The following is a 24,522-nucleotide window of genomic DNA, read 5'->3' as shown; positions in this document are numbered from 1 at the left end:
CTTCCCACAAAGCCCACTCACAAGAAGAAAAAGAAGGCAGATCTGGTACATCTCTGGTGGGACTTTTTGTCAGCTGTAGAGAAATTGCATCAGAAAGAAATTTGGCCTTAGGAAACCCAGGGGCATGAGGAGTACAAGCTGCATTGTGAGTTTGTACAAACTTGTAGTATAACCTTGATTTGCCTTCTTGCATTTATTTACTTACAGACACACACACAACCACCACCACCAGCCTGAGACTAAAGTGGGTATCAGGAGTCCAAAATTCTGGAGCTTCATTCTAAGTAATAAGTGAGATTTGGATGTGTTATTGCAAGAGCTATTGCAAAAGATGTGAGACTATAATATGAGAAAAGAAAAGCTTACAGATGTAGAAGCTATAGAAGGAGTTGGGCAGGAAACATGGCCAGCTGTTGAAGCCAATTTTTTGGGAGTGTGCAACAATTAGCTTTATGGGGACAGAAAGCTTATAGCAGTCAGTTTCAGAATAGAGGCCTTTGGTATGAATAAACCTATACAGTAACAGTAGGCAGTACAAAACAAGATGCAATCCATCCTAAACATATATTTAAACACCTCACTAAAGGAAATTGTTTGCAACAACAAGGAACCTTGGGTTTTGCATGCAGAATCAGATAATTAACTTTTGTAATTCTGTAAATATTATCCACTGTGGTATCCTTCCATAGTAAACTTGAAGGGATTGCAGGACTACCTACAGTTTTATGCAGTGAAGCATAAAGAATCTTCAGAGAAGCTGATGAGTAAGCTTCACTCTTGTTTCAGTTAGTCCTTGATTAGGCAGGATCAGAAGAGTTCAGCAAAGACATCTCATTTTAGCTAGCTGTTGTTGAAAGAAGCTTTGCTGTACCAACGCCCTAGGAGTTTCTGCACTGTTTTCTGCACTGAGTCTGTGTCCCCTCCCTTGTCTTTGTTACTTGACCAAGCTTTAGTGTGTTCCTGCAGCTTTCTTCCTTAGAGCTGACTTGGGAGATGGTCTTCAGTGGCTTATGTCCGCAGGCAGCAGGTGATGCGACCCCTCAGACTGTTGTAGCTTTGGATGCTTTAACTTGCAGCTGGGCATACAGGAGATCATTTGGCATTGTTTGAGAGGTGTGGATTTGCTACATATTCAGGTGCCATGGCCACAGGTGTCTTTTCTGTAGCATTGTAGAATCATAGAATCGTTTACATTGGAAAAGACCTTTAAGATCATGAAGTCCAACTGTTAACCTAGCACTGCCAAGTCCACCACTAAACCCTGTCCCTAAGCACCACATCTACCTATCTTTTAAATACCTCCAGGGATGGAGACTCAACCACTTCCCTGGGCAGCCTGTTCCAGTGCCTGACTACCCTTTCAGTGAAGAAATTTTTCCTAATATCCAACCTAAACCTCCCCTGGCGCAGCTTGAGGCTGTTTCCTCTCGTCCTGTCGCTTGTTACTTGGGAGAAGAGACCGACCCCCACCCCGCTACAACCTCCTTTCAGGCAGTTGTAGAGAGCGATAAGGTCTCCCTTGAGCCTCCTTTTCTCCAGACTAAACAACCCCAGTTTGCTCAGCCGCTCCTCATAAGACTTGTTCTCTAGACCCTTCCCCAACTTTGTTGCCTTTCTTTGGACATGCTCCAGCACCTCAATGTCCTTCTTGTAGTGAGGGGCCCAAAACTGAACACAGCACTCGAGGTGCGGCCTCACCAGTGCTGAGTACAGGGGGACAGTTGTTTCCCTAGTCCTGTTGGCCACACTACTCCTGATACGAGCCAGGATGCTGTTGGCCTTCTTGGCCACCTGGGCACGTTGCTGGCTCATATTCAGCTGGCTGTTGACCAACACCCCCAGGTCCTTTTCTGCCAGGCAGCTTTCCAGCCACTCCTCCCTAAGCCTGTAGTGTTGCATGCGGTTGTTGTGACCCAAGTGCAGGACTCGGCACTTGGCCTTCTTGAACGTCAATACAGTTGGCCTTGGCTCATTGATCCAGCCTGTCCAGATCCCTCTGTAGAGCCTTTCTACCCCCAAGCATATCAACACTCCCACTCAACTTAGTGTTGTCTGCAAACTTACTGAGGATGAACTTGATGCCCTCATCTAGATCATCGACAGATATTAAACAGAACTGGCCCCAGTCCTGAGCCCTGGGGAACACCACTTGTGACTGGCCACCAACTGGATTTAACTCCATTCACCACAACTCTTTAGGCCTGGCCATCCAGCCAGTTTTTTACCCAGCGAAGCGTACGCCTGTCCAAGCTGGTTTCTGTAGGAGAATGCTGTGGGAAATGGTGTCAAAGGCTTTACTAAAGTCCAGGTAGACAACATCCACAGCTGTTCCCTCATCCACTAAGCGGGTCACCTTGTCATAGAAGGAGATCAGGTTAGTCACTTTCCATTTTTTTTGTCTGTATTCCTTGTCTGCTGCCGTTCACTGTCGAGTGTCTTCTGGACAAACTAAAGTCTCTGGAGGGTTTGGCCTTTGTAAGTGATTGTCTAAGTGGTGCTGAATAATTATTGTCTTAACTGACCTGCAATACAGTGTACTTAAATATCTTCTAACTTTGGTACCTATACTGTATCTAAACCACTGCCATTGGCACGTGACAAGGTCATTAAGAAGTTATAGTGTGTGGGTGCATGGTGCTTGTGATCAAAATGTTGAAGAAGATATAATCCCAAGCATTTAAGTAAACTCTTAACCCAGGTTATTATGCCATTGAAAGAAAATATCATTTAAGCAGATAAATGGAGTTTCTGAGGGCATTTCTGAACCACTACTGCTTTTCCTAGCATTTGAAGACTTAGAAGACAGCACTGTATTTGCTTATTAATGCACATGCTTCCCCACCTGACTTACCTACACCAGATAGTTTTTTGAGGTAAAGCTGTTGTTTGTGGTTCCTCCACATGAATGATGGTCTGTTGCTTCCTGCTAATCAGATGGTCACCTTTAGTAAGTATTATTAGTGCATGTGTAAATTCAGTGAAACCAAGCTTGCAGTACAGGCTCCTGTAATGTCTGTGGGCAGCCAGAAAGTTGCTATTTAAAAGATGGAGTTGGAGTAGGTTTTGCTTTATGAGAGAATTCAAAGGAGGCGGAGGGGTGGTGGTATATGGCCTTGCATTTTTCTGGTCCTCAAAAGAGAACACACGGTAACTCTATTATAAAGTCAGGATTATGCAAATTTGAAAAATAATTTTTGTTGGCTATAGCTGGAATCTATGCCAAAGCATGTCTTGTGCAAGGCATCTTGCTCTCTGAGGAGATAGACCTGTTGAGTATTTGACTCTTGGCCAAATGATTTCTTGCTTTATATTCACAGCTTTTGAGAAAGACTGTGGCTGATTATTCTGTGCAAAACACAAACCAGCCCTAACACACATTTTCTACAGTATATCTGAAAATAAAGTTGAATAGAAAATCATGAAAAAACAGAAGTTACAACAGAAGTTGGCCTTATGGCCACCTAGTTTTCTTTTTGACACTTAAGTCTTTTCCTGGCGTGACAGAAAATTCTGGAATTTATTTAATGAGCTTAAGCATCTCATTTTGGTAAAATAAGCATGTAAAATATAAACATATGTCATTATGTTCACGAAGCACTTGAAATATAAGAGTAATTACTGGTGTCTCTTGTAATTCAGGAGAGTTGCCAGGTTGTTGTAATGACTTACCATAAGAATATGTTACACTAATTTGTACTAATAGCCAATTTTCCATGCATTTTCAGGTTTCTCCACTGGTTTAGGAGAGATATACAGACAATGTCATTATCTCTGAAAACGGGAGGCATACAACGGAGGATAACTACGGTCAGTGTTTGCAGCTCACTGGAAGAATGCTGGCAATTAGCCTTTGACAAAATGGAAAGTTGCTGCAGTACAGAATTATCATGGAGAAGAAGGTGGGTCCCTGAAAGTTTCCACTGAATGAATTGTGTGTGTAAACAAAGACAGATACATCAATTGTCAGTCATTTATATTGCATTCCAATCTTTATATTTATTTTCAGGAAAGCCTATCTTTTGTTATGCACACTTGAACTCAAGAATCAGGGTCCACAGGGAACGTTATGCTCACATAGGGCAATTTCTCCCAACCAGAGTAGCAAAGTCATGAGGAGGTCTCTAACACAGCATAAAGCTTTGGGAGAGCTTTGACAACACCGAAGTAAGGATCAGCTGAGAAAAGATTTAGCATTTAGTCTTGAAACTGAGTACCTTGCTCTTTCTTGACAGCATATTTAGCATAGAGTCACATGATATAGCCTGTAGTTTACTAGGGATTCAGCCTGTAATTTACTAGCTACGTATACAGAGGCTGTCTGCTGCAATAATGTTTGCTGTTCCTCATCAAAGGGAAAATGAGTGTCCTCAGTAGCCATGAAAATAGCTATCGTATGTCAGACTGAAGTTCTATGTCGTTCAGTGCAATGTCATTGAAACATTGACAGCTCTGTAACAACCAACCACCAGAAACCTGGTGCAACTCTATGTAGTGGAGGCATACATGACAAGCTGCATCACATCTGTGGTGGATGCTCCAGGCCTTCATTTATGTAGCCTGGATTCCACCCCCGCCCCCTCCCCCCCGATTTAGCACAGCATTGCTTGGTGGCTGCCTTGCCACTTTTACCTCTATAAACAAACTGTTTCAGCCTACCTGTGAACTGTACAGAACATGGGCAGATGGAATGGCAGCAGCTGTATTGCTTTTGGCTGCCTTCCTTAGCTTGAATTTATCATGCTGTGCTGCATCATTTTATTCTGTAGAACATTTCTTTGATCTGTTTCTCTATATGCACTTTTATGCTGGTATAGTGCAGTGTTCAAAACAGGGTCTTCTCTCTGTGTCATTGTTTTTTCTGCAGTTCTTAGAAGTCTTCACACTTTTAACCCAAAATATTCTGGCTAGTTTTTTTGAAGCCTAGTCAGGGTTGCAGGTGCCACTGTATTGGGATGGGGTCATCAAAGGCTTGTTGTAAATCATTATGAGGTTTGTTGGTGCAGCAATGTCAGTTAGTACCAGCTGAAGACATTAGACTATGTTCTCTGAAATGCTTATTCCAGAGTGGGCTTTCCTTTGTGAAAAATAATGATTAGCCACCTGTGAAGAAGGAATGATGTCATAATGAAAATGCAGAACTGGCTCCCAAGCTGCCTCTAGCTAGAAATTTGGTGTCCCACTCCAAATAAAGACTAGTAGGAATCTTTTAGTGCCTAAATTCTTTCAGGCCAGTATGAAAACAGCAGGAGTTTTGCCTAAATTTCCTCCTATGGCAAATATGGGGGACTTGAGAAGATAAATAGACTCATGCTTGCCAAGTGTTTTGAGCTCCCTCAGTAGAAAGCACCAAAACCAAGACAGATGATAGAAGGTTACTTTGTAATAATGTAAGAATTTGTTTAAAATATTTCAAAAGAAAAAGAAAGGAATGTGAAAGAGGTTAGGAAACATGTATCAGAGAGAACCAATACTAAAAGCTTAACAAGAACAAGGAGATACAAAGCTATACAAAAAATGCCAAAAGGAAAGAGATAGGAAAAAGCTTTCTGTACAGCAGGTAATGCAGCAGAAGCCCAGGGCTCCTCAACACTATGGTAAAAAACAAGAAGAAGAAAAATACATGGGAGACAAACTGCAAGTTAGAAAAGGCAAGGCAAGGGAACAGTAGACAAAAAATATGTAGGGAAATGAACTGAGCAGGTTATCTATTATCTGCTGTGCAAGCCAGCTTAGCATAATTTTTTTTAGGCTGGTTGAGAGGAATTCTGAGTGCAGAAAACCTAGGGATTGTGCAGGTAGCCTGCAAGAAGGCCTTTGATTCAGTCCCAAACTCAAGGAGATGGAAAACACTGAAAATATATTGCATTGCAAATAGAATCACTGTTTTTACAGCTTTAACAATGTTCCTAGGAAAGACACATCTCACCATTTATTGTCAGCCTAGTCACCTTTATATCTGGCTGGGATACAAGCTTATGCATAGATAGGCTTCTGTAGCACAACTTTTTGTTGTTTGAGTCCTGCCATTGTGCACTCTCTTGAAAAGAAGTCAGTCTGTGTCAAACATAATCAGCCACCTCTTCTACAGTTATACTTTTTTTTGGGATTTCCTTTGACCTGTCTGGTAATGAAGTGAAGCTGAGTAGACATCCTTTTAATTGTAAAACTTCAAGAAGAAAGTGATAAGACATTGCTCTATCTGGGCAAGCTCTACCTGAAACAGAAGAACAAAAGTACTCCAAGCATCAGTTCTTGGAATTAGAAAGAACGTGGAAGGTAGTTCTGATTATCAAAGTGTCTTGGGACTTGCCCAAGACTATGAGAAATTGAATTAGTTCTACACTCATCAAGACTCTTGTTACTTTGAAGATACTTAATGTGGCAATGTTTTCAGTACTAAAGATTGGGACATTCCAAAGTCAAAGGCAAAGACTGCCAACCTATACTCAATGACACCAGTTTGTAAGATTGTGATAAGAATTAAATAATAAAATACAGGAAGAAGTGAAAAACAATCAGGAGAGGCATTGTTCATAAAAATAAACAAGAGACAGAAAAAGCTGCAGCAGCTGGGTTCTGTGGGATTCCTTTTACTGTGGTGAAGACCATTTCCAACTCATTTCATGCTGACTGGTTTGATAATTTCCATTAGGTCACTAGACTTTCTGAGCTAATTAACTAAAAGCGTGTTCAATGAAATAGGAATGGTTGGACCAGATAAATCCTTAGCAAATGTCTCTCTCTTGGGATTGCTTTTTTTTTTCAAAAATAGTATCAGGATTGCCTCTTTCCTCTGCCCTTTATAAAATAAAGTACTTCATGAGTCAGTAGGATAATCATAGAATCATAGAATTGTTTAGGTTGGAAAAGACCTTTAAGATCATCAAGTCCAACCATTAACCTAGCACTGCCAAGTCCACCACTAAACCATGTCCCTAAACACTACATCTACACGTCTTTTAAATAACTCCAGGGATGGGGACTCAACCGCTTCCCTGGGCAGCCTGTTCCAATGCTTGACAACCCTTTCGGTGAAGAAATTTTTCCTATTATCCAACCTAAACCTGCCCTGGCACAACTTGATGTCATTTTCTCTTGTCCTATCACTTGTTACTTGGTAAGATCAGTTTTGCTTGCATTCATGGTATTTGGATTAATCTCGCTCAGTGATAATTTGAGATTTAGTGTTTCTATCAGTTAGAAATGGAAAACAACCTTTTAATACTGCAAATCATTTTATTCATTATTGCTTACCTGCTCACATCTAAGCCCAGATGCTTAGCTGAGCCCAAGGAGGTCTTGTGAAGCCAAGACCACAGAGGGCAAGATCCAAGACCATCTCTGTAAGGGATTAATTCTTGGTGTAGATGAGAGCATTTTCATGACCACACCAAGCTGTGGAGGTCACCAGAAACCTCTACAGACCTTCTAATACTGCATGTGATTGTTGTAGTTAATGCAGACAGCTTAGGAACCAAAAGACAACTCAGTGCCTCAAGAGGCATGAAAGAGAGTACACTGGTAAAAATCAGTTGTTTTAAAGGTGACACTGTGCTAGGAATCAAGCATAACACTGCACTCATAGACTGCAAAAATAGCCCTATGTCCAGTCTTATTTTATGGAAAGTCTGTAAGAGATGAGATGTATTCTCTGTACTTGAGTGTGTCTGTCTGTATGTGTATACATATGTATAATTTTTCCTCAGAGGGAATGCAAACAGCTTAGAGGATTAGTATAGAAGATGGCTTTGAACTTACATGAAGAGTGACTGAAATCCATTGACATCTGATGTCTGCTCAGTACAGGCAGATGCACATTTTTCCATCCTTTATCCTGTCCCAGGAGATGAACAGGACATGTCATGTAACGGCATGGCTGGATAGGAGTTTATTCCCCACCCTTAAATGTGCATATTTCCCTGTATTTAATTTCAGGTTGCAGAGCTGTGCCTTACATTTAGAATGGAAAGTGTAAAACATATCTATGACTGATTAAAAATCACAGTAACAACCCAATATATTACAAAAGACTACAGATTTACAGAGTAGGCAGAGAGGCCAATGGTTGGATGGACCTAGAGACTAACCCTGCCAGTCACTCTAACAGTGTGCCTTATTATCACGAGAGTCAACAAGTTGTAAGATACTAGTATTGTTCGGGCATGTCTAGCAGGGTAAATCCTTTTCCAGTCCTAGCATCTGTAGAGAGCTGCTCTCTCCCAGCCTACCAATCCAACACTCTTCAGTTCAAGAAGTTGGAAGAAATCTAAGGACTCCTTCCATCAATGGACAGTAGCAACACCTGAAGGGTCCATTTTCATTGCTTGCCTTTTCTAAGACCTACATCCTATTGATATTAATGGGACTACTATAAAGAGTCATCTGTTTGTCTAGGTGTCTAAATGCCTTTAAAACTTGGTTGTTCATCTCTCTGTGCTTCGGGTTCCTCTTTCTTCTAAGGGGCAAGAAAGAACAATAAGCACTTTCCTACCACACATTTAAACACCAAAGTTCTTGAGGACTATGAACATTTGTTCCTATTGGTGGAATGAGGAGGGAAAGAAACAAAGGAGAAAATAAATATTTTGAAGGACTCCACCCAGAAATTAAATATTTAAAAATGTTTATTTTTATGTTTATGTAGAGAGTGGGATCTATGATGTCATTAGGAGGTGACTAAATGAGCAGTCTGAGTAGAAACTGTTGTTATTATGGGTGCTTAATGTAATAACAGGTGCATTAACAAACTCTAGAGGAAAAAGCTTGTAAGGGCTGAGAGTCATGTGTGTATATTACCAAAGCTGCTGAAACAACTTGTTTGAGGCAGGATGTTCTAGAAATCTCCAGGAGCCACCTCAAAGGCACACTTGAAAGTCTCAATAGTAACAGGCAGGTATCACTGCCAGATGTTTTGCTCTAGCTCAAGAGGTAGGAGTGACAAGGACCTGGCAAAGGCATAACTAACCCTTGCCCTCACTGCTTTCTGCTAGGCTTTATGTTGATCCTCAGCAAAGCAAGCTGTGAATACTGATCACTTGCCACATCTGTCTCCTGGCACAACCGATAAGATAAGCACGCTGGAATGTTGAAAGTATGCATAAAACCCCAATAAATTATTAACATAGGAGTGTGATGGCACCACATCATCTGAAACTGTCAAAGATGTATGTGAAATACTTGAACAGTAACATGACTGACTCTGAATATGCATGAAATTTTGTGACTATATCATAGAGAAAAAAGGTGTAATACGAATTCTCTTTAAACTCATTTAACCTGCCTCATCCACACCATCAGTCAACAAAGCCACTTGGCCAATGTTGCTAACAAAATGCTAGTTTTGTTTATAGTCACTGCATAGTCACTGTCTGCTTATTTAAATGGTTTTATAGCAGGTTCTGACAGTTTCTTTTTTGAAAAAAAGGAAGCACTAGCAGTTAGCATCCATCATTGGAAAAGTTTCTCCATTGTTACTCATCTTCATTGTTCTTAAACAACTTAAGGGTTGCAACTAAGCCATGTTCACCCAGCATGAAACAAATACATCTTAATTGCTGAGAAGTATTTCAGTATCTTTTAAACTGCACGGTATAAAGATTACCATATTCAGGGACATGCCTCAACTTCTTCATGTATGTAAGGCTGACAAATTGAAATCTCCTCTACCTCTGACACTCTTTTGGTAAATGAGGAAATACGACATAATATCTTGCTGCACAACCTTCAAGATAAAATGATGGTTTACCTGTTGCTTGCTTTGCTTGTATGTCTTAGGCAGTAAGCTGAAAGTAATTATTTATTCTCATTTTCCATTAATTTGTAGATGGTGTTGGACCTTCACAGATAGAATTAACATTTATCAGTATAAGCACTAATTCATTGATAACATTAATACCATTTTATTTTAGCATATTCTTTACATTTTCATATGTTCTTAATGCAGTTCTATTGCTATCTTGAGAACACTCAAGGAAATAGTGGATTATTCTGTTTCAGCTGTGTGCTGACAAGACAATTAGCAGAAATATTTTGATACTCTGTCACTTGAGAGATCAAAGGCTAGAAAGTAAAATATTTTTTATGCAAATTCTTTAATTGTTTAATTAATAACAGAAAGAGGAGTCAATCTACTGTCTCTAACATACAAAGGTTTTGATCTATCAGTTATATAATTTTTGTTATTGATGAATCTCAGGAGAAAGCACATATAATTTCCTGCTACAATAACCTATATGAATAATTATAGATGATTTTATGGTAAACTTCCTTTACTTTGAAGTGGCTGCCAAAAAAACCTTTAGGAAATCTTTGCTTTGCAGCTGTGCAGGAGTTACTGTCATGAGCCACTTTGTATCCTGTCTTTCATCTGACAATCCACTAGGAGCAACCAAAAAGTTGTTTTCATGTGGACTATGGTAGGACTTATGAAATTTTTTGCTATTTTAACCACTCCTTGAAAAATTATTTCGTCACTCCTGCCAGAAAGTGTCAAATCTTATCCTCTTTTTTGCTCAATATAAGTGAATGGTGCACTGAGACACCGTGACGGTAAGCATAAATTGGCTAAGATTGTAAATATAATACTTAGACTCAACCTTAAGTCACAATTATTCTGTCTTATCTGTACTTCATATGTGTTGGGCCAAGAGGTCCCAAACACTATGCTGCTCACTGATGTTCACCTCATAGTGAATATGTATTAAAAAGGTGGGGTGTATAAGGTACTTTCAATAATCTGTAGGTATTCTAGAACTTTGACTGATACATTGCACTGATGACTAACATGATCTATATGTAAAGTTTGTAGAGAAAGTTAGGATCCTTTGGTTTTAAAGACATAGCTGAAACATATAGTATTTTTGTTTGGGAGGTGTCACATGACGTGGTTTAGAGAAATTAAATTGCAGGTACCAGAAATCCAGTTATTCAGAGTCCTACTGGGGAAGCCCATACTCACAGCATATGTCAAAAATAATGTTTGAACAGGCAGAGTCTCAAACATGAAGATCACAATCATGCCTTCTACTTGGGTGTGCAATTCAGTCTCAGAGCATCAGAAAGGAACCACTTTTTGAGCTTTGTGCTTCATCTTTCTTAACTGGCTAGAGTTCCTCAGGCTGAATCCTATTGTAAAAATAATGACTCAGCACTTTACCACTGCCTAGTGTTGTTCCACAAAGGTTTGTTTACTTGATTTAACTTTTCTCTTATTTATGGTACGATTCTTAAAATAAGACATGAGTGAACAATCAGCATAGAATTCTGCTTCCTCCTTTATCCTGCTTGTAACACAGTGATGGAGATATTTGCAATGAAATTGCAGACTTGGTTATTTTAATTACATAATAAATAAATTCCTCTGTAGCAGGACTTCAAGGTGGAACTTTTTCTGAGATGGATCCTCCTGTCTCTTTTCATTATCATATGGTAAACATGAGAAGGGCTTTCACACTGTAAGGTCATATTAGAATAGGAACTAGAAAAAGATGTTTTTGAGACAGAGAAAACTCAGATGTATTTGATCAGATAGATGAAAATTAAAAGATTTGTAAACAAATTTCTCCTCATCCCCACACAGCCTTGCAGTGCCTTTCCTTCAGGCTTTCTTTTAGTCTGGTTATTTTTAGTCACTTTCTGAATTACAACAAAGTCCACAGAGTTCCCCCGGCTTCTTAGCAAATACCATTTTGCAGCCATCACTTCTGAGGCTTGCTTGCATAGATTTTTCAAACTGAGCTTCTTAGGGGTCATCCAGTCTCTGCCCATATCAGAGGCTCCCAATTTGGGGGTCTGTTTCTTTCTGCCTGGCCTGAAATCTAGAAGGTTGCCCAGCTCCTCTGCATGCTCATTTTGAATTTATTTCTCCCTTAAGGTAGGGCACTAGCAGATTTGGTTTGGTCCTGCAGGCTTGTCAAGGTGGCATAAATAGCAATCGAAGTCTCCTAATTTACAACTGGAGTTACCTCATAGACTGGATGTCATCATACGCCAGCTGGTAGCCATGTGAGAGAGTATCCTGTGAAAAACAATGTAAATTTGAAAGAAAGAAGTGATATATCTGGACACTGGATGAGTACTCTGCTGCCCTGTGCAGGGAAGGAGAAGGATGTTCAGGAACCAGAACACACTTCATGTTGCCTCATGGCTGCAGGTGAAGTTTATATGGGTATAAGGACCTTAAACTAGTTTGTTTAACTCCATCTTGTTTGGAAGAGACTGTTGTATAAACATCAGATGGTCATATAACTCCTAAAACGTTGAAGCCTCTAGGAGAAAATCAAGATTTTGGACTTTTTTGGGGAAGTCACACTGAGAAATGAAGCTATTTAAAGCATCTGTCTCAGAGTGGTGGAACTACTGTTTCCTATTGCTTCTAAAGGAGAGCTCATGTCTAGCACCGAAAGGCAGATAGCTCCGTGCAGACATGACAGGAGAGTTTCCCGTCTTCTAAAGCAATGCTTCCAAAAAGTGCAGTAAAAATAAGCAAAGTGAAAGACAGGAATCAGTGGAACACAGAAACATTTTCTTAAGTGGCATTACAGAAAGGATGAATAAGGAATAGGGCATAAATCAGGCCTGTTTGTGGCTGCTGGATCATCAAAAGGATTCAGTTTCTCAGCCCTGACCTGGAGGGTCAGAAATTGCAGCTGGAAGCAAAGACTTAGTAGGATGCAAGCAGAAATGGAGCACCTGAAATGGATCACAGAGGAGGGGGGAAAAAAGGGGCAAGTAGTGAAAACACCAGAAGTGGTGTCCCGGTTTAAGAGAAGGGTAAATATTGATTCCTGTGCCACTCTTTCAAGCCCCTTGCAGCTCAATGTAAAGTCATTTTGTGGCCAGGCTTTGGTACCTCACTGAACTCAGGCTATACCTCACACCTTTTTAGGTGACATCAGGGCCCTTACAGGAAACACCGAGTGCCACCTTTCTTCCCATACCAGTCTCGTGATGTTGCTGCTAGAGCAGATGGTCCAGCCACTGCCATGGGATATGATGTGTGATTTCAACCCACAATCTCAAAAAGAAGTTGTGTGTCATACGGGTGGTCTGTGAGCTTAAGGTGCTATTGAAAAAAGAGTGCTTTTGCATCCAGAGGCTCTTAGTAAGTTGTGGTCGTATGTGTTGTCAGATGCTGACGGGCTCGTCGATTCTAATTGTACACACCAGGCACGTCAGAAAGCATAGTTTCCTGGGACTGTTATACAGCAACTGCCTCGCAGGGTGGCCTTTTTCTTCATTGGTTTTCTTGTGTGCCATACTCCCGTGACTTTCCAGCCCTCTCGGCTGCCTTCCTGCTGTTTTGCCTTCACAGTTATGAGCTTCCTGTCTTGGGCAAATGGCAGGAACTCCAGGTACTCCAAGTCATTTTTGGATTGCTGTTTTTCCTCATCTGTCTCCTTAGATATCTCAAGTCCCCAAGGGCTCTTGACATCCATTTCTAGTAGCATAGGCACTCTTGTTTTCAATTTTCCATTTAATGAAATGTCAGCACATGACAAGCCATGCTTTGCTGATGCTGTGCTCTGATTTAACAGTGCTGAATATGGACTCTATCATTTTTCATTAGTAGGTGTTTTATTATTTTGACACTGGTTTGTATCGACACGTTGTACTAGAAATAATCAGGACTTGTAGTGACATGCCTTGTACGTACTTCACTGCAAACTGCTAAAACTCATGTTTGTTAAAGGTGTCCTGTTGTCAGACATTACTAATACAGGTAATCTAAAATATAGCAAGGATAGTACTGACATGCACAAATGACTCCTGTGCCCTGGCAGCCAAGGGGGCAAACCACATCCTGGGGTGCATCAAACACAGCATAACCAGCCGGTGAAAAGAGGTGATTGTCCTGCTGTACTCAGCGTTGGTGTGGCCTCACCTGGAGTACTGTGTGTAGTTCTGGGCCCCACAACTTAAGAAGGATGCAATGGTCCTTCAATGCATCCAGAAGAGGGCAACAAAGCTGGTGACAGGGCCAGAAGGAATGACCTATGAGGAGCAGCTAAGGACTTCGGGTTTGTCTAGTTTGGAGAAAAGGAGGCTGAGGGGCGGCCTCATTGCTCTCTACAGCCTCCTGAGGAAGGGAAGTGGAGAGGGAGGTGATGATCCCTTCTCCCTAGGATCCAGTGATAGGACACATGGGAATGCCTCAAAGCTGACCAGGGGAGGTTTAGACTGGACATTAGGAAGCATTTCTTTACCGAGAGGGTGGTCAAACACCGCAATAGGCTTTCTAGAGAGGTGGTTGATGCCCCAAGCCTGTCAGTGTTTAAAGAGGCATTTGGACAATGCTCTTAATACCATGCTTTAACTTTTGGTCAGCCCTGAATAGGTCAGGCAGTTGGACTAGATGATCATTGTAGGTCCCTTCCAACTGAAATAGTCCTATTCTATTCTATTCTATTCTATTCTATTCTATTCAGATATATATTCTTCTATGCGGGAATGAATTTGATAGTCTGTGACACAAATAAGTTGTTTTTCTCCCAGCCAGCAGTGACAAATCTATGCCTACTTTGCTCTGGGGGATTACTTCTTTTTCCCCCCTTACACCACCTATGTCTTTAGCACTCCTTCCGGCCTATGCGGCAAGCGAAACAACAATTTCCTCAAACTTGCCGCTTATCTGAGGCTGGTGTAAAATGTTATTGGTCCTACTTTTAGATTTTAAATCCCTAAATGATTCTGCGCATGTCCTTTTTAACACTTTTTTCTCTGATGTCTGAGGATTTCATATGCATTGAAAAAAGTCACATTTAACCCTTTATTACCGAGTATAATTTTAAGGGATAAAGACACTGTATTAGCTGTTATGAACCATTTGGAGCAACTAGTGTCATCTGTGGCACTGGCCACAATTACCTTCTGCAGGAGTTTGCCCTCAGCAATGTCTGCAGCAATCAAAGTTAACATTTTGTCCGACACCAGATAGATACTTTTTAAGAAGAGCTTGCGTGTGTAACAGGTACAAAATCTAGTTCTGAATATTTTCACTTCATAGTTCTTTTGTCAAGTACTCCAGAGACCACGTGTCTAACCATCATCAGGTCTTTCTTAGTTTTTATACAACATTGCAATCATATATTTCAAACCAGAATACTTCTGTAGTCTTTTTGCTTGTGGGAAAGGTTAGGCTGAGAATTGCCAGGTCCCTTAGGCTGTAAAGAGTTTTATGATCAGTTTTAGCTCACACAATTCTTCCATGCATGAAGACGTGAAGCTTTAATGGCTATGGAGTAAAGCCAAAGCTTCTTTCTTTATTTATGTACACTAACACCCAATTTCTTTTATGGATAACTGACTGCACTCCAAGTCTGACTCTACAACTTTGAAAAAATTACCAATATTCTCAGTAGAAGAATGCGAGGACGAGTTAATTTTGCACTTAGATACCATATCTCTGATTGGACCATCTTCGGTTAATGCCTTCAGATTTCCAGATGTTTTTGTAACAGTTAAATCCTGTGTCTGTTAGACGGTTTTGTAAAGCAGCATTCAGAATGCTGAGGCAGGTTGACTGAGCACACATTTCTTTACATACTTTGTGTTTCAAATGAATCCGTACTCCATCTTAGTGTGGCCAGTCTATATCATCTTGCCACATTCACCTTGCTTTGCTGGATATTATTTGCACCACAAGGAATTTGCATGATATTTGTTTAGCTTTTGTCCTACAGCTTGTTTTCCATCCATGGTTCATGAAGTCTCTGACTGCATTTTTCTCATTTTTTTTTTAGATCAAAATGTCATGATACAGACTTTTGTACTGTATATGCTATCAGAAACGTGCTGAAAGATTTTCTATGAAGTGCACAGCCCAAAAGGGAACAGTATCTCCCAAAGAAGGTGTTGAAGCTAGGAGAACATTTGTTTTGTTTTGCTTTGCCTCCCATGTAGAAATGCATTTGGTTCCAATCACCTCTCCAATGCTTTCTTCTTATATATGGGGAATATTTTCCACTGTTTAAAATTTTTGTCTCCTGGGTGTACATGTAAATGAAAACTCCATCTTTTTTTCTGGCAGTGACTAGGTCCCATTGCTGGAGCTCTGCTTGCTCTGCGGGTAAGTGCTTCTACCTCATCTCCCTTCAGTTGTGAGGAATTTTCTTGGCAGCATGGTGGGAACTTGTCTTGCAACCCTGATCTGAATGTTTTTGAGATGTTACAGTGTTAGATCAAAGTTCTGTGCTGCCCTCTGTGTTGTGTTTGCAACAGTGGACAATAATGGATGCCTTCAGAAGAACATAAGAATATGATAAGCGTATCTGCTTCCCTCTCCTGGGCTCCAATATGTTGTTCCTGAGTTGCTGAGCCAGAGATGGTATCATTATTTAAGATTAGTAGAGTTTTTCAGTTGCTGGTATCCAGATTCTGGCAGTGTTCTGGCTTGTGCATTAGTGTCCAACTTAAAAGCATGTAATTGTCACAGTTGCTTCCAGACTGACAGTTCAGTTCTCTGCTGATGCAGCATAGTCCGTTGCTCCTCATTACTTCTACAGAGATTTCCTCTGAATTAGTGGTGTTGCTGTCATTCTCTTGTTGTTGGGTTCTGTTTCTTGCTGTGCGTGCTCTTGTACCACTTGCAAACTGCTGGTGAGTGGCATTTACTTGTAGTTCATGCACCTATTTTCAAATGCTGGGCATTGTTCTGACTTCCTTTGTTTTCACACTCTGCATATCTTCTTGTGTTTTTCATTGTGAAGAATTTGTTTTTCCTGTCCTTTACCTTTAAAATCTTTGATTCCCTAGAATATCAGCTTTTGCCTGGACTGGGTGAATTCCTTTGCTTGACAGATGTGGATTACCTTGCCGAGGATTAACTGCAGACCTTCCAGTAGACCAAGGTTTACTTTTCTGAGCCAGGACTCAAACCCTCAAAACTGGCTAATGAGCTAGTTGGTCAGAGATTAGTCACCTTCTCCTCTGCTTTTACTCTCTGCTTAAAAGCATCATGTACATCTATTTCATTTTTATAGAATGCTTCACATTTCTGTAATGAGCCTCAGAATTCATCTGTCTTGGCCAAACTAACTGAAAACCATGGAAAATACGAACTGCTTTAAAACTGAGTATTGTCAGAAACAGTGTTATTTCGTCTGTCTCTGCTGCTGTTACCAGTTCCTTGCAAATACAGATTCTTTACATTTCTGTTCATAGGAGGGTTCAGGCAAGCATAGAAATTCCTGAGGCGCCTCTACTTTTTTACCAATTGGAGTAAAAAATTACCTGCTTTGCAGTCCCAGAGCCTCAGCCAAGAAAGCTATTTATGAAGAGATGGAAAGCTGGCAGCTTTTTTTTTTTTTTCCCTGGTCTCAGGTAGGAACACACACTGTTCTTGGTCTATTACTTTGCTTGGGGGACAGTTTGTATAAACTTAGTTAATAAGCAACCAATAATGTCTGTCTTTCTTGCTACCATACTTTGTAATTGATGTGGCCGTAGAGGAAAGCCTCAGAATGATGTTTTCCTCCAAATCATCCAGGTTGTGTTCAGAAATATGCTTCTGTAAATCTGTTGAAAATGGCAATATGTTGCTGAACAAGGAGTAAATTCAGAGATCCAAATATATGGTTATGGTACAAAAGCAAATTCTGCCTTTGAGCAGTGCATACTTTCCATAGATCTCAGTGGAAGAGTCATAGAAGGTTCAATAAATTCACTAAATTTTTAGTCTAATCTATGAACCACAATTAAAAATGGAATGCAGTCCTCTGCCTTGAAAGTGCCAGACCCACCAGTCTTATCAGGGCTTTAATTCATGTCAGCTCCAAACTTCTCCAGTGCCTATAGTGTGGATGGTATTTTACTCAAGACTTGGGTACTACCTGTTACGCTCACAACAGTTTCCAATCTGAATTGTTGTAGCCCACAGCAACAATAAATTATGGTAATTTGGACTAAAGCACTCCTAATCCAGAGTAAGGGTATCCACATGGAGAATTAATCAGAAAGAATGTATTCTGATTATAAAAAGAATAGCTGTTTTAAAATAAACTCCCTGTGAAAGAAAAACCTACATGCACACATTGAAGGCAGAGTGAACTAATGTAATTGAAATGCTGATGGACCAGAAGAAAAAGGAGTTTAACTAGTGAAGTGATTAAAGAGCAAATGCACAAGCTTGCAGGCAGAGCACCTACGCCTTGCTGTGTTGCAGGTCTCTGTTGCTTGTCTCGCCAACTGAGGCTGTCTTGCTCAGGAGTTAAGGGTTTATAAGTGAAGTTAAGGAAAGCAAGGCAGGTATCTAGGCTGTGTAAACAGGTCTGATTTCTCTTTCAGGGCAGTCAGTGAAAGGATTTCCAGGCCGAGGGCATCTTTTCTGTCATCTTAAATATGAGCTGAATTTGGTCCAGGTGGTGTATATGTCTTGTATGTGGCATTGAGGGAGCTGCAAGGGAAGACTGAGAAGGGGGAACAACCCAGTAAGATGCTAAATTCAGCTTTTCCTAGTGAATACTAATGCCTAAGAAATGTATAGATGGATGCATTCATGTCTGAAGCAACCGGCTTATGGATTTCCTGATCGTGCAGGAGCGGTATGCAAAAAAGGAGGAGGAGGAGGGAAGGAAGGGGGGTGGCTCTAGGACCCATGCGAGCCTTCCTGAGCAGGAGGTGGGAATTCTGCTCCGAGGCAGCAGGAGCCGGAGCCCAGCCTCAGCGCTCCCGCGGAGCCCGCAGGAAGCGCCGGGCACGGCCCCTCCCGCGCCGCGCTGCCGGCGGGGACCTGCCCGCACCCCGCAGAGCCATGAACCGGCTCCCACCGCTGGTGCTATGGGTCACCGCTCTGGGTAAGTAATTTATTTTCCTTCGCCCCGTCTCCTTGTGGTGCAAACTCCCTCTTATGCCCAGGGACTCAGACTTATTTCATTGCCCGTTCCCTTTTACCTTTAAAACCAGTAAAGCATTATTTTCAAAACAGTGGGAGAAAAAGGAGAGGGGGGAGAAAGTACTGGCATGAAACATGTATAAAGTGGGTGACGTGGGAAGATAAATCTTGATGGTTATTGATTCTAAGTAAATTTTGTTCATTGAAATGAATAGGTGATCCATAGTTTTAGAAAGGCTGACCGAGGCTCTCAGGCTGGAAGCAGGCGCTGTCATTGTACAAGGGTTCAGCATGAAATTAATATCTGTACCCCAGGACCATTTTGCTTCTCCGATTACTGGATTGCTTTCTCTGGGACTATTTTGCAGAGGTGGGAGAAAGTAATGCTCCAAGAGTAGTGAAGGTTGCTTACCGGAAAAGGTGCAGTTTGGAGAAGATGCTTTTTCTGAGGAGAGAGATGAGGGAGACAGATAAAAGGAGAAGAAGGTATCGGGACTATGAAAGATGGCGTTATGAGCTCCCACCTAGAGAGTGGTGCTCAGGCTGAGTTTTGAAAGGAATCTTTGTGCCACTCTGTTTGTAATTGTCAGCTTTGGTTCTGAAATGCAGCAAGAGGAATGAAATAACAGTAGGAGAGAAGGAGGGAGGTGTTAGGAGGGAAGCTGCAGTAATAGGAGAGAAGTTGGGAACATGCACGCAAGCAGCGATGAGAGAAGGTAGGAGTGGGACACATTTATGATATGTGCACAGTGGTGAGCAAACTCGTTATGAAAATTAGGAGAGAAAAACCTGTATCAGGACATGCTGAACTTCTCAGAGAGCTGAAGTTACAATAGTACCTCCAGTGCAGAAACAGGGACATCATCTTGACCCTTAGACAAGAATCAGGAGACACTTCTGTATTTCTCAGTGTAACAGATAGTATTACTTCCAGGCAGGGAAGGAGGTAAAGCAAACAGGTTCTTGGGTGCTACAGCTTGCTCTTGCTAGTGCAGTGAAATTCTCTGTCTCTGGCTAAATGCTGAACCTGTATATATTTTCTTTTATATGAAGACACGCTGGGACATCTTATTTTAAGCAGGTTTCATCATTTAGTTCTATTTACAATTGAATGCCAAGGCATAGTACAGAGTTTTTGATTTCAGGCTTCTTCTGGCCTGTTATTCCTATTGGGACGAGGTTGCTTTACTGTCAAAGGGTCCCAGGGCAAGTGTACCCCATGCAAGCAGAGCTGGGTGTCCCCACAGCCTCAGTTCTCATGGCATGTGGTCTTATCAAGAGCTGCTAAGTATCATCCCAGAGGTTTTGGTGGAGTGACTTTCAACACGCAAGTAAGGTTAGTGTAAGGAACAGTCATTATATTTGCTGTATCTCCAAGTCTGTGATTTGAAGCATGACTGTATTAGGACAGAGATAAAAAAAGGTGTGTTTCAGAGAGATCAAGTAAAGAGCTAAATGAAAACAAACGTACATTTTACAATCTCTGTTCAATCTTCTGCCAAAAATAATCTCAATCACCCAGGGAGAGACTTGGATGCATGAGCATTTAACTGTGTAGCTGCTGTCACAATCTTCACATGGGGGCTGCTTGTCTCACTGGATTATTATGATTAGCTCTCAGATTCTGCAGTGAATTATTTTAAAAACCACTTGTGTTTCCACTGAGAAAGTTTTTCTGGAGCATATTCTCAGAGTGGCTTTACATTTCCTTATTTATTTGAAAAGCCCAAGGTCTTGGTGATGAGGGAATTTACAGGTCCACTTTTCTCTCTTTTGTTTTACTGGCTGGCATATGCCCTTCTAATGAGCTGTATCCTAAAAGGATGATTTCAGAGTTCCCATCTGTTGAAAATTTTTGGCACACCAAAACACTGGAGGAAGTTAGAACTTTTGGTGCAAAAATTAAGACTTCATGAGAAAATTCAGAAAGTTGTAGAGAACAACAGCAGAAAAAAAACCTCAGAAAAACCCCAAAACCAACAACAAAACCAGGAAAGTATTCAGTTCACAAATGTGCATTGTTCAGTGTTAAAGCAACTTCACAGTCATTCGGAGGCTGAGGTTGCACACCAGCCTCAGGTCTCAGGAGATGGCTCGGAAGAAGGTGAAAAAAGCCACCAGATTAATGTGTGGGAGAATTTTCTTTTTATTTTAAGCACCAGCATTGCTTTGGGTCTTCATATTGGATGATTTTCCTTTGATTACTTGAGCTTGGCAGAGGGGGTAGGTCAGTCCTTTTCTCCTGTACGAAAAACTGTGTTGTGCTTGGCCAGATGTCGTCCTCTTGCCTCTGGGTGTGGAGGGCAAACTATCTGCAAAATTACAGGCAAACCTCAAACACCTTTCCAAAAGTGCAGTCATGTTTATGTCGTTGCTCAGAGTTTAGCTATTGAGTATAACCACAGTTCTTGACATAATATTAGTAGAGGCATTTTGTCAAGTCTTTCTTTACAGCCCTTTCCAATACTTGTAGTGGAGCTGTCACAGAATAGGATATGTTATTTTTAATTTCAGCCTGAGGAATAGTTACGGTTTTGGGTTGACTTGAATCCTTTCTAAGGCAAAAAGGCATAGGGCGGTTGATGGCAGGTTTAGGAGTAAGACAGCCAGCCTTTTGTTTGCTTGCTTGTTTGTTTGTTTGTTTGTTTGTGGAATGGTGTATCAGCATGGCAATGGTGAACGCCCCATTCCTGGCTGCTACTTCCTCCTTGCATTTGTCTAACAAATTATTTTCAGAAGCCTGGAAGGTTTTCTTCTTCTCCCTGGGTTTGTCTGCCTCTCAGAATTGAGCTGTCCTGTTTTATAGAGTGAGTATAAGCTGGTTTAAGTTTAATCAGTCCATACATGCATCAAGTTGCTTATATAAAGTACCTCATTTTGTTGTAAGCTAACTTAAAATCAACCAGCACATCTATCCCACTTAGACAAACCTTTACGGCTTCATGTATCCCTTTGTCTGACTAGAGGAGAGCATGCCGAGAGTGGAAGGGATGTTAAAGTAGCATACAGGTACAGTAGTGGTTTCAGTATTTTCACTTAAATAGTTCCAACCAGGACAGCACCAACTGATCCTTGAAATTTGTCTTAGGAGTTAGGTCCACAGTCCTTTACTGTGCAAATGACAGCATACCTAAAGCTACTGTGCCCAGTTAGGTTATGCAGTTCAAGGCCCTGTGACTGTCACTGAACGTCAAACATTGCGAGGATGCCTTGAAATAAAAAAAGACAGTTCTTTTTAAGTCACAGACATTACAAAGTTGAGGACCCTTTGAAATATAATGGAAAAGGATAGGACAGGTATATGGGAATCCCACAGTAAGCAGGTACGTGCAGACAAACACTGGGGATTTGTAAACTAGATAAAGAGGGAGGACTAAGGTGGAGCACAAAGAAATCGGGTAGTGACCCATGTGTACTGTTACTTCAGAGCTGAGGACAATGTCTTGTGATCAGCCATAAAAGAAATCCATCTTTCTGTCCGTCTTACATAGTTTCACAGTTTCTAATTAGTCCATAAGATCAAAGTTGGAGAAAAGTATGCCCCACTCCAGTGATGTTTCAAAAGCATTCCTCTCCCGCCCCCCAGAGTCCTAGACAGATACACAGGAGGGTCCCTGTCTTCAGCCTGCTTGTATGTGTGATGGGGTGTGCGCTGGCTCTGCTGGTGTGTAGAAGTGCATCTGTGATGTCTGTGACTAGAGTGGAGAGAAATTTTCCTCTTGAATTAATTTTAGTGAAAAATGCTGATGTAGTGACACTAAAATGCTTTATAAAGTGGTCTAGGTTTTGGGCTGTCATGTATGGAGGTTTGTTTTGTGGGTGCACCAGTTCATATTGAGACATTCAAATGAGCCTAGCTGTTCTAACGTTTTTTTAATTCAAACTTTTTCTTAGAGAAGTCTTTTATGCAAAAATCTTAAATCTTTATTTAAAAATCTTAAAACATGATTTAGTATGAAATGTGTAGTTTTGACATGAAATGTTATAGTTCAACAGTCCCTGAAATGTGTTGGTCTTTGCAATTTTATAAAGCTTCTGAAAAATTGTCAGGTTGGCCTGTGACAGTTTTTTCTTTTTTTAATTTCTTTGGGCTTGGCAGTAACTTGGAAAATCTTGTATTAAAGCTGCTCAGTTATCTTGTAATACCACATACCAATTTGTACCTGGATTTGTGCACGCAGGTGGTTGTCCTCAGGCTGATGTTCATTACTGCACATATACGCAGTGGCTGGTACTGTTGTTTGTAGCTTGGTATTGGATCGAATTCCTTAGAAATAAAGGAAATGAAGATAACATGAACTTTTTGCAAACCTTTAGGAAAAACAGAAGCACAAAGCAGCTGCTGAGAGGAGAGGCAGGTGAGCTCTTTCCAGAAATAAATGGAGAGGAAGGAATCCATGGGGTTCTTAGTTAACACAAATTGATGGATCTCTATGGGAGTACAGTTACAGCAGTACAACATCTTGCCTTCTGTATCTGGAGACTTTTATCTGAGACTCTTACGAGTAAGCATGATTTCTGTATTGAATGCTTAAATCAGAGGAGGAAAATAATGACATTAATTATGTTAATTAATTGGATCAGGCTTATAGTCTTTTCCTGTCTCTCAGCATCAGTCCTTCCTCTTACAATTCCTCTTCCTCCCATTCCATTCTAATTGCTCCCCTGCTTCTCTCCTCTCCTGGCGTGTAACAAACCCAGTGCTCTTATGTGGCCTGCTCTCAGCAGGACAGGGGGTGCACAAAGATGAAACCCGTGGCAGGTAGGATAGCAGGCCAGCTTGGAAAGTGGTGACTTGATGTGTTTGATAAGAGGTGGCTTGCAGCTGGTCTGACAGATATACTCTGAGTGAATAGGTAGAACCGAGATCTCTTGTGAGAGTGGTGACAGATCACACTGGTGGGTTATGTGTGCGCAGGAGGAACACGAGCCTTTGGTCCAGATTGTGGCTGGTTCAGCACCATTAGGGGTCGGAGGGGCTATTCCTGGGGAATGTCAGGTTCCTGCCTTTTTATGCCTGATGTGCAAGAGCGGAGCTTGGGGTGTAGGACCTTTACAACTGAGCAAATGTGGCATCAGGACTTCCCTGGGTCTTTGCACCGCTCGAAGGACCACAGCTCCCAGGCAAGTGGCAGGGTGTCACTGAAGCGTTTTGCCTCCCCCAGGTGTGCTCCTTCTAAGAGCTTTCATCAAGGTGGTGGACCTCCACACTTCAGCTTCTTCCAGTGTGTTTGATACCAGCACAACTGGGCCCATAAGGAGTAATGAAAACAGAGAGAAATAACATAAAAGGAAACAGAGATGACTTTCCAGTCTTCCCCACCTAGAAAAAGTAACTCTGCCATATGTACTGAGGAAATAAAGAACTCAGAATTTCAGTAAGATGCTCATCCACAGGCCAGGTTTTATCTTTTCAGGAGAATTTCAAGTTGGTTTTCTATATGTGCTCCTTAACATAAAGCTGGCTGGAAAAACATGAAACTTTACACAATTCTGTATAACCTTTTGTTCCACTTGTCAGTGAAAAAGTTGTTAAGATTTCTAACTGGCTTTATATTTATTTTAGGCAGCTGGACTACATGATCATTGCAGGTTCCTTCCAACTGAACTATTCTATTCTATATGAAGGAAAGAAACTCCCTGACAATAGCACTGACTGAGTTTAAAAAAACAAAAGAGCCACCTATTGACAC

At 41.2% G+C, this 24,522-nt stretch overlaps 1 protein-coding gene across 1 annotated transcript in view; it reads left to right on the top strand.

The window, feature by feature from the left end:
- Positions 1–18,654: 18,654 nt before the first annotated feature.
- The window catches only part of LTK (leukocyte receptor tyrosine kinase), a 95,421-nt gene continuing 89,553 nt past the window's right edge, over positions 18,655–24,522 (top strand). The window contains exon 1 of the mRNA XM_009473879.2: positions 18,655–18,791. Within this exon, the coding sequence (XP_009472154.2) occupies positions 18,749–18,791 (43 nt within the window). The 5' untranslated portion in view covers positions 18,655–18,748. The remainder of the gene's footprint in view (positions 18,792–24,522) is intronic.

This window comes from Nipponia nippon, unplaced genomic scaffold (genome assembly GCF_047370975.1).
Source record: "Nipponia nippon isolate SJK-2023a ecotype South Korea unplaced genomic scaffold, ASM4737097v1 scaffold_10, whole genome shotgun sequence".
NCBI classification, from domain to species: domain Eukaryota; kingdom Metazoa; phylum Chordata; class Aves; order Pelecaniformes; family Threskiornithidae; genus Nipponia; species Nipponia nippon.
Note: the sequence above shows the minus strand (reverse complement) of the source record. Positions and strands in the feature narration are given on the sequence as shown.